Genomic DNA, 10443 nt, shown 5'->3' with positions numbered 1-10443 from the left:
TATATATATTTAAACGGTTCGGTTCGGTTTAGAAATCGGTTTTCAAGCTTTGAACCGAACCGAACCGTTTAAATTCGGTTTCAACAGCCCAACGAACCGCATCGAACCGAAAAAATCGGTTTTGCTTATAAGTCGGTTCGGTTCGGTTTGAACAATTTTGCTGTCCACCCCTAAATGAAGTTGTAACCTCTCTTGGAGTTATAAAAGTGTATTTATAGTAGGGTTTGATCTAAGGCTCTTCTCATTTACTTGACAAATTAGGTTAAGGGAAGAAACAAACCAGACCTTACCACGAGTCTCCTCAACTAGGAGTGTGAGTACAATATTGTACACCTCAGTCTCAACATGATTTTGAGGGTGAGGCGGGGATTGTTCCTTTCTTGTCACAACTCCACTATTTTCTATCTTGTCGCAAAATTCTTCTCGTTTTGCCATGATCTTCATTTTTCTTTTGTCCTTTTTTAACTTATTCCTTTGATCTAAACTACCCATAATGAGGACTAAAAAAGAAGAAGTAAAAAGTACTCTTAGAACATCTTGTAAAAAAAAAAAGTACTATTAGAAAATGGGTTCAAAACTCTATGGTGCTTAGAGTACTCATAATTATTTTAATAGAAACCAAAACATAAAGGAAAATATATTTTTGTTGAATGATTTTTTTTTACTAAAAGTTTTTTTTTAAAAAAAAAATTTAGTTGACTTTTATAAATGATCTATTTCTAAGAATGATAATGCAATAGATACAAATATGAGTTGTTTTCAAATATAGAAAAATAAGCCAATTTATTTACCAATATAATAAAATGTCATCGTCTACCAGTATTTTAGTGATATTGAGCACATCTTAGTTATTATGCAATAGACACTGATAGATATCTATCACTATCTATTATAGATAGACATTGACATTTTACTATATTTGAAAATATTTCAAGTAGTTTTCTCATTTAAAACAATTACCTTATAAATATTTTACTACTAATTTTAAGATCACTTCGTCGGTTTTAAAGTTAATTAAAAAAAATCATGAAAGAGCTTAAAAATAATATTATATATTAGAATCATGAAAGGGCGTTGAAAATTGTAGGATTGGAATTAAATGTCCAATGAACAAAAGCATATGCTTATCAAGTTATCATTTGCAATCACATCCTCCCTCCCCCTTCTTTTTTTTTTCCTAAGCTTCCCCTAACCCTATAATTAGCTGAGGAAAAATTTCACTCTCAAAAGGGCTTTTCAGTAACTTCACAGCATTTAATCCGCGTAATCCAATTACTCAAAACTCAAAAGTCAATAAGAAGAAAAAAAAAGAGCAAATATATATATGTATAGCCGTTAAAAATTCATTAGAGGATAAGAATTAAAAAAAGAAAAAGAAAAAGAAAAAGAAAAATAAACAAGGAAATTGAAGCTAGAATTTAATTGTTGAAGAGAGAGAAACGTTTTATTAATTTATTTTCTTGTTTTTGTTTCCATTTGAGTAAGAGACAAAGTGCAAGAAAAGAGGAAATACTTTGTTTGTAAAAAAATTTCAACAGTCCACACAGAATGCTAAATGGAATCTCCAAATTTTTTCCTTTTTAATTTTTTTTTTTTTAAAAATTTAAACTTTTTTCCCCATTGGTCTATAAATAAATGAGAATTCATTATTCATCAACTCCCTAATCCTTCCATTTCCTTTTCTATTTCTATTTCCACTCTTCATTTTTCTCCTCAAAGCTTTCATCAATGGAAGATTTTGCTTCTCTTTGGAGTTATCATCAAGAGGTTTGTCAATTTTCTCTCTTTAATTTCTCTTTTTCTTCCTCTTTTTCCCATTTTCACTTCATTTTCTCTCTGTTTTTTGCCCATAAATTACTCTCCAATTGCTTTTTCTAATCTTTGATGTGTTCTTTTCTGAAGGGTTTTCATTGAAAGATTCAATTTTTTCATCTGGGTTTCAATTTGTTTCTGTAATCTCACTTCTGGGTGTTTCAATTTCAGAGAGAAAAAAGAAAACGACAACAAACAAATAAACTCTCTGTTCTGTTCTGTCTCAATGGGAATCTCTGTCTGTACCGACATCTTGATTTGGCTGGATTCAAACCTTTAACCTTTTCGTTGTTGTGTTCTTAACTTTGCAGGGTATAGATGAGCTAAAACAGAAGCTATTATGCACAACAATTGAGCTAGAATCAGTCAAAATGGAAGCAAATCAAGAGATGATAAAGAACAAAGAGAATGTAAAGAATCTATTGAATCTTCTTCAATTAGCTTATAAAGAAAGAGATGAAGCCAAGAATCAACTCCATAAAGTATTGAATAAACTCCATTATTATCAACCTGAAAGTCCTTTGGTTAAAGCAAATTCCAGCATCACAGAATCCAATAGCCTCTCAGCTGATAATAACAACAATAATACCTTTAATACTGCCTTGGGTTCGCCCGTCGTCGATTCGTTCTTCGACGCCGTTTCGTCGCCTGATTTTTCGAGCTTCAATGTGGGGGATTCTCATAATGTGGATCAATGTAGTTTGGTAATTGAGAATATTGTGAAGGGGAAGAAGTTGCCAGAGAAAGGGAGGTTGCTGCAGTCTGTTATGGAAGCCGGGCCGTTGCTTCAGACGTTACTTGTGGCCGGGCCGCTGCCTCGGTGGCGGAATCCGCCACCGTTACAGCCTTTCAAAGTCCTACCACCTGTTTTGATTAATACTCCTAGAATGTGTTCAAGTTCTATGTTGAATTTCTCTACAGATTCTTGTTGTTTCAACCAAAATGGATTGGTTTCAGCAAGTCCTAATTCTCCAACTTTTGGCTCTCAATTTTACTCTATAAAGAGACAGAGATTACATTGAGATGATTCATACTCATATTCTATTGTAAAAACTGAAGTTCAAGGATTTGGTTGGTTTCATTTGTAAATGATGTTATAGTTTTTGCTTTTGGAAATCCAATTCCAAATTTGTTTTTTCTCATTTGAATTCATTTTCCCCTTTTTTTTATATGCAACTTAGGTTGAGTTATTCCACATTAAATTTCATCCCATTTGAATCTCATAAGTTTCGAATTTACAGATAAATGAATCAGCTTAGATGAATAACGCATAAGAACGAAATTAGAACCTTCTACTTGTTTATGTGTGATCATAAATTTTGAAAGTCATTTACATTTTTACCTTACCTTACAAATATATCTGCATAACTTGGGTTTGACTAAAATCAACTCGACCCAAAAATTATTAACATTATTAACTTCATGTTTCAAAATAGTTGTAATAATAATTTTATATTGAAAATTCTTATTCACTTTGTTTCATTTCAATGAGTATTATTTTTTTTAATACAAATAAATATTAAAACTATTTTTTTAACAATAAATATTAAAAGCATTTCTTTAAGATAAAATATTAAAAGCATTAATTAAGAGGCTAGCCAAATATTTAATTTAAAAAACAACTACGGAAAGAAATTAGAGTATCATTAAAAAACAATTTGTATTATTTGTGTCAAATCAATATGTCTTGACCTATTTAATATTTTTAAATTTCATGAAATTATTAAATACAAAATATAAAATTTTATAATTTTATTAGACGTAAAATTTAAGTTTATATTTATTGGATCAAAGAAATATTTTAAAAAAATTTTAGATAGTTCGTGGACTTGTCAAACACAAAATTAAAAATTTAAGATTTTATTAGATATTAAATTTATATCTATATTTAATAAAACAAACAACTTTTAATGTTTTTAACTATAATAAGAGATTTATTTTACACAAAATGGAATATTTGAGGATTTATGAGATATTTTTAAAGTTCAACGACCTATTAAACATTTGCTTAAATTATTAATTTGGTCCATAAAGCTTAAACTTTGTGGTGCGTCTATTAGATGATTATGAAACTTTCAAAATTACAAATTTAGAACTTGGGCTTTCAATTTTTTTTTTTTTTTAATTCACAAATCTACTGAACAAGAAATAGAAATTTCATTAGACAACGGTAAATTTATATCTAATAGATTACTTAATTTTTAAAAAATTTTAAAATTTTCAAGAACATATTAGACAAAAAACTGAAAGTTTGTAATCTTATTAGATATTGCTGAAAGTTAGGAACAAAAAAGACACAAACCTCAAACTTTGGAGACAACACTTGTAATTTAATCTAAACATTTAAAAAAATTCGAGTATCAATAGACATAAACTTCAAAATGTTGGACTAAACTTGTAATTTAAGGATATATTTAGTAGACAATTTGAGAACAAATAATTCAACAAAACATAATTGCATTTCATGTTTTCAGACATGTGTTTACTAGCAAATTCATAAATTGGATTATAATTTATACCATTGATTTAAATGTGTTTGATACTATATTGAATTATAAAATTAGTTAGCTATAAACTATTACTAATTTATCTATTAACCTATTTTATATTAAAAAATTTGTAAAAGTATTATTATATAATATTACATAATTTATAGGTTATTTTACAAATTTGGTCCCTCTATTTTAGAGAAAGTTAAATTATAAATTTGGTAAAATATGGTCCTTACGTATGAATTATTTATGAAAGTTTAATCAAGCCATATGGATTAATTATAGTTACAAACCACATAGACTAAAATTTAACTTTCTTTGGTCCATAGGTGTCACATTTGTAATTTAACCTAATTTACACTATATTACATAATACATATTTTAATTTAAAAGGATGAAGTGAGTTTATAACATTACATAATGTATTTCTAAATATATTTTTTTTTTATCTTTATGTAATTTAATTATGCATATTAAATTTTAAAATTCAAAATCTGGATGCACTAAAAAACATAAAAGGTTGTTTTTTCAAAATTTATACAATTTAGGTCATAAAATTTGAAAACAGTTTTACAAATTTGTAAAATATTACATAACTAATATTTTACAAATTTTCTAAATTTTTAATAATATTTCATAACTAGATTTAAGTGACATTTTAAGATATATTAACCTTTTGATAAATTCTCCTATCTTTTAATTTTGTAATATTTTAAAATAAAAAAATTTCATTTTCAAATTTACTATTAATTATATAAGAATTTTATTTTTTTTAATGATAATCAATTACATCATCTCTCATCAATAAATTTTCAAAATATTTAATTCTTTCCTTATTAATATGAGTTTTGAAATTTAACTTTGTTTTTGTTATTTTTTTTACATTCATTTAATGCAATATATTTCAAATTAATGTTTCCTTCGTTAAGGAGATTTTATTTATTTTCTTCGATATTCCCAATTGAAAATAGATCATCTCTTCATTGAATTCTCAAGTGGAATATAATGGTAATACACTATAAAATATAAATATGCATCGCATATACCTTGATTTATTTTTTGGTGTGTTCATAAATATAGTGAAAAGGTTTAAATATACATCACATATATTGCTTAGTATATAAGGCGATATACTATAGATTTTGTATTGTTCATTCACTTATCATAGTTTATTTCTACAAATTTCAAATACATTGTATTGTATAGATTGTATATACCTTGTTTTCTCTTTTAAAGTTTCTTGTCGATTCTTGCTTTCATTTATGAGAATAACAAATTTCGGATGTTTTGATAAACTTTTCTTAGTTGTGTAAGTTTTGAAAAGAAAACCGTCATGAGAAGTTCATAATCGCAAGAAACATCCTTTATATATATAGAAAGGAGGACTGAAACAGAAAATTGGGGAAACTTTTGTGTTTAAATAATAGTTAGTTATCCGTGTAAATAACATGAAAGTTCAGATAATTATGTACTTAAACTTAGGTTATATGTGTAGAAAGCCTATTCATATACCTTACTAATCTAATAACCAACTCAATTTGAAAATGTAAAACTGAATTGGAATTGAAAATATAATGAAAATTTACTACTCCTAATACTGGGGCTCTGTTTAGTGATTATTTGGGTGTTGATTTTTTGTTTTTGAAAATTAAGTCTATAAACATTATTTCTACATTCAAATTCCTTCTTTTATTATCTACTTTGAATCAATGATTTAAGTCAAATTTTGAAAATTAAAAAAAAAAAATAGTAGCTCTTATAAATTTGTTTTTGAAATTTGGTTAAAAATTCATAACATATAAATATGGTAAAAAATAGAAAGAAAAATATAAAGAAAGTAAACTTAATTTTCAAAAAAATAAAAAATAAAAACGAGATGGTTACAAAAGGTTTCCTTCTTTCTTGCCTTCCTCCTCCCCCCACATTTTAAAAATCAACTTACCATCTCCTAATGAACACACCAACGTCCCGTCAATGTTCAGACTCCATGGCAGACAGCAGAGTCTTTTCTTTTCAATTATATCACTCTCAACCTAAACCAACACTATTTGAAGTTTAAACCCTGAACAATATTCCAACACGAACACCCATTTGAAGATGAAGACCCTAACCTTCAGCCATGGCCACTCACAAGGTTGGGTTTTGTGAGTCATGTAAGGCCAATACAAGAGTTGTTAATGAATCAGAACATCCATTTCAGTCTTAAACAGAAACCTTTTGTTGTGAAATTTTAAACGTTGCTTCTGTTGTTGGACAACAACTTCATCAAGCAACCATAAATTCTCGAGGTTTCTTCTATAACTCCAAATGTTGCTTATGTGATCTTAAACTTTGAGATTTTGTTAATTTTCGTTGATGTCGCAGATTGGCATGTGTAAATCTGCCTGATCTACCCGACCTCAGTGAATAACAGTCAATCTATACATTGATATAGTGCTTGCCACATACCGATGCTTTAAGTCAAACAAGGATTTGTGTTGGTATGGCAAGAGTTAGAGTTGTGAGACTTTCCTTTCTATGTATATGAAGTTGGCTTAGGGTATTTGAGTTAAACTAGAACTGTTTTGGGTTCTTGCCGCCTGATTTCGGTCGACGGTCGACCTTGGTTTAAGTGACCAAGCCTAGATTAGGTTACAAGCCACATACAGAGCTTTTCAGCTAGGATCCAACTCATGTTTTGGGCTTTGGCTTGCCTTAGGGTTTCCTCTTTGAAGATCCTTAAGAGTCTATATTTCAAGTTTAATTCTACCCATAACGGTGACTTCCACTCTAAAGTTGGGTTCGTGGTTTGGCTTTTAGTTCTCCCAAACTAAACATACAAAGTACAATTTGGGAGTATTGATCCTTTGCTTGATGTAGGGTTCATAGTGTGACCATGCTCAGTCTTGTTGGGTTCAACGTAGGCATGTTTTTCTTGTCCACCTTGAGGTGAACCTCAAATTTGGGATTTGCTTGGAATAATTGGTTTACCTCATTGAGCTTCATTAGACATTGCGGCTCATATCATCCTCTTCAGTCTCATGGTCATGCTTAGTCTCGATAAGTCAGTCAATTGGTTGTCTTGTGACGACTGTTACGAACGGGTTTTACTTTTATTCTCTTACTAACTCTCTTCACTTTTGTTTCAGTTCCTCAAAAGATCAAATATTTCCTTACTAGCTTGACATTTGCAAGATTCGTAGGTGATCTAAATTAAGACTTTCACTTTTTCCTTACCTTAAAAGAAGTCTTGTTTCTATGCATCTTGCATCATTAGTTCTACCTTGGGGTGAGAGGTTTACCACTGTTGCATCACTAGTTCTACCTTGAGCCGGATGAAGGCCGAAGTCATCATTTTTCCGATTTGTTTCCTTTTTGTTTTTTGTTTTTTATCATTGCTAAGTTTTTCTTCTCTATTTCAGATATGCAAGGACGTCGACTATCTATATTTGAATGCCTAACTCAAAAGAAGAAAGCCCCTAGAAATGCTATTGAGACATCCAAGGTACCATTGACGGTTAACATCACCGACCTAACAGAGAACAAGAATCCTCTTATTTGAGCCCTGCAAATTTTTGGCGATTCGCTCAGCTACATAAGAAGTTGAACAATCAACTAGGATTCACCCTTTTGTTCTCCCAGAGAACTACTCTGGAGTTGGAGACAAGGTTGAGCTACTTAACAAAAGTTTTGCACTACGGCAAGAACTCGGCCAACGTCGTTCTGAGGGGGAAATTGGGGATAATGACCCTTTAGAAGCTATCCACGAGCCCCACTACGAGTTGCATAATGTAGGTTATGTTCTTGTCGTTTCTTCCCTCTCTTTTATACATCGCTAATCAAGTTTCCCTTTCTAGATTTCATTCGAGTTTTTGCATCAACTATGAGTATGGCCAACCACATCAACTTTCTCGAGCAGAACTATGTTCCCAAGACAGAGCTAGCTCAGGCTCAAGATATTTTAGCTCGTGCTAATCAACAATTAGTTGAGGTTAGACACAAGCTGGAATCTCGTCGGGCTGAAATTAACACATGCAAGGCTCAGTTGGAGGAGGCTGAATCTCGCCTCATTAATCCCGAATATTTAGTTGAGGAGTTCGAGAAGACAAAAGCATATACTAAAATGCAAGATGATATAATGGAATGCGGGGTTATTTGGTTGACTCGGTGACTATCTCGACGCCATCCTGAGATAGATTTTGGATTCTTGTATGATGAGTTCATTGCAATGTGCAATGACCCTAACGCGTTCGATTATGATTCTGACGATTCGAACGCAGGACCTTTTAGCGTTGGCAGTAATGAAGATCCAACCTAGAATGACATGGCGATGGATCGAGATCATCCAAGTAGGTGAGGCATGGCGTGGCTTAGTTTTTTGTTTTTGTTTTCTTGGCTTAGTTTTTTGTTTTTGTTTTCTTGGCTCATTTGCGCTGTTTTTCTTTGTTTCTCTAATATAGACCATCTCCTTTGTATGTCTCCTTTTGTCTAAATCAGATTTGCAAAGATTGAACATGCATTTAATCCATAAGTTAGAAGTTCCATATAAAAATTCTCTCAAGCACAGTTAAATCTTTTTACCCATTGTTAATGCATGTAAGAAAGTTTTTCGCTATTATGAACTCTCATAAACGGTATTTTTTTCAAAATCTATACAAGTAAGAAAAGTTTCTCCAATAATCCAAAATTGTTTCCCTCGTAAACAAGAGCAAGAATCAACAAAAGTTGGGTTGTCATCAAAGAGAAACCCTTGTTAAACAAATCTACTTCATATTTCAAATAATCAAGTGATAAGGCATCGACACAAATATAATGTTAGTAATGATGGTCGACATCGGAACAGGTGAAGAAATAATGGCTGAACGAGAAAAGAAAGTGAGCATGCTAATGAAGGCAATTAAGAGAGAGATTATGAAATTGCATCTCTAAAGAACCACATCGAAAGTTGTGATACTGTTGAAACAAGTCAAACACCTACTGCTAAAGATAATGACAATGTGAAGCTAATCTTGTAAGAAAAACAAGAACAATGTTCAACTTCAATTGCTTTATTGTCAGTCCTACAATTTCAAGATATGATTACAAACTTCATCAGAGCTCAATATGACAATCTTTCTCAAAGTTCTATCTAGTAATCTAAACAATATACAAAAAAGATTGATAATTTAACAATCCTAACTGAATACCAGCCACTTAAGTTTCAACAATTTGATGGGAAGGGCAATCCAAAGCAACATGTTGCTCATTTCATCGAAACATATGAAAATGCTGGTACGAGAGGGGATTTATTGGTAAAACAATTCATTCAAACATAGAAAGAAAATGCTTTTGATTGGTATATTAACTTGAAGTCCAAGTCAATTGACAGTTGGGAACAACTCGAAAAGGAGTTTTTAAATCGTTTCCACAGAACAAAGAGAATAGTAAGTATGTTCGAGCTCACCAACACTAAGCAACGAAAAGGTGAACTCGTTATGGACTGCATAAATCATTGGAGAGCCGTAAGTTTGGATTGCAAAGGTCATATCACAGAACTGTTTACTGTTGAGATGTGCATCCAAGGTATGCATTGGGGATTTCTTTACGTTCTTCAAGGTATAAAGCCTCGCACCCACGTTATAGAGCTGAATATTGCTAGTCGAGGAGACAAAAATATTTTAATCCTTAACATAAAGAATGAAGGAAAGGATAGTGAGACAACCTTAGAAGAATCTATGATTGTCAATACAACCCCTCTTAAGTCGACCTTCAAAGAGAAAGACAAAAAGATTGAAAAGCATCAAGAATATGAAATATGTCGCTTAACTTTGAAAGAAAGACAAGAAAAAGTCTATTCTAATCCTGATTCTAACATTCCTGATATATTAGAACAACTGCTAAAAGCACGACTGATTCAACCTCCCGAGTCTAAACAACCAAAAGAGATGCAAAAAATCGATGATCCAAACTACTGTAAGTATCATTGAGTCGTTAATCACCTAGTTAGCCATCTTCAGCATTATATTATAATTCTTATTCTTATAGCATTTAGTTATTGCTCTTTGATCAAGAACTTACTAACACTTAGTAATTCTTGTAAGGGTAACCTGTCATTTTCAGATCTTAGAGATCGGTATCGATAAGTTACCGAGGGGCAGATAATGCTAAAGATGGACCTAAG

The 10443-nt window shown here is 31.0% G+C and overlaps 1 protein-coding gene and 1 long non-coding RNA gene across 4 annotated transcripts; both read left to right on the top strand.

Moving 5' to 3' along the window:
• Positions 1 to 1607: 1607 nt before the first annotated feature.
• LOC120083342 lies at positions 1608 to 2954 on the top strand. Of its 3 annotated transcripts, none has more exons than XM_039039061.1 (2): positions 1608 to 1767; positions 2124 to 2954. In XM_039039061.1, the coding sequence occupies exons 1-2, from the start codon at positions 1729 to 1731 to the stop codon at positions 2832 to 2834; spliced, it is 750 nt and encodes a 249-aa protein (XP_038894989.1). In that variant the 5' UTR covers positions 1608 to 1728; the 3' UTR covers positions 2835 to 2954. The 3 variants fall into 3 exon arrangements, with proteins under 3 accessions (XP_038894989.1, XP_038894991.1, XP_038894990.1); XM_039039063.1 differs by having other exon boundaries at positions 1637 to 1767; positions 1984 to 2954; XM_039039062.1 differs by having other exon boundaries at positions 1638 to 1767; positions 1903 to 2954.
• Positions 2955 to 6881: 3927 nt separating this feature from the next.
• On the top strand, positions 6882 to 8719 carry LOC120083846. The gene is made up of 3 exons (XR_005483552.1): positions 6882 to 7486; positions 7706 to 8074; positions 8141 to 8719. It is a non-coding gene; the product is annotated as an uncharacterized LOC120083846 (long non-coding RNA).
• The last annotated feature ends 1724 nt before the right edge of the window (positions 8720 to 10443 follow it).

This window comes from Benincasa hispida, chromosome 8, assembly GCF_009727055.1.
Source record: "Benincasa hispida cultivar B227 chromosome 8, ASM972705v1, whole genome shotgun sequence".
Taxonomy (NCBI): domain Eukaryota; kingdom Viridiplantae; phylum Streptophyta; class Magnoliopsida; order Cucurbitales; family Cucurbitaceae; genus Benincasa; species Benincasa hispida.
This window is presented reverse-complemented; position numbering and strand designations above follow the sequence as displayed.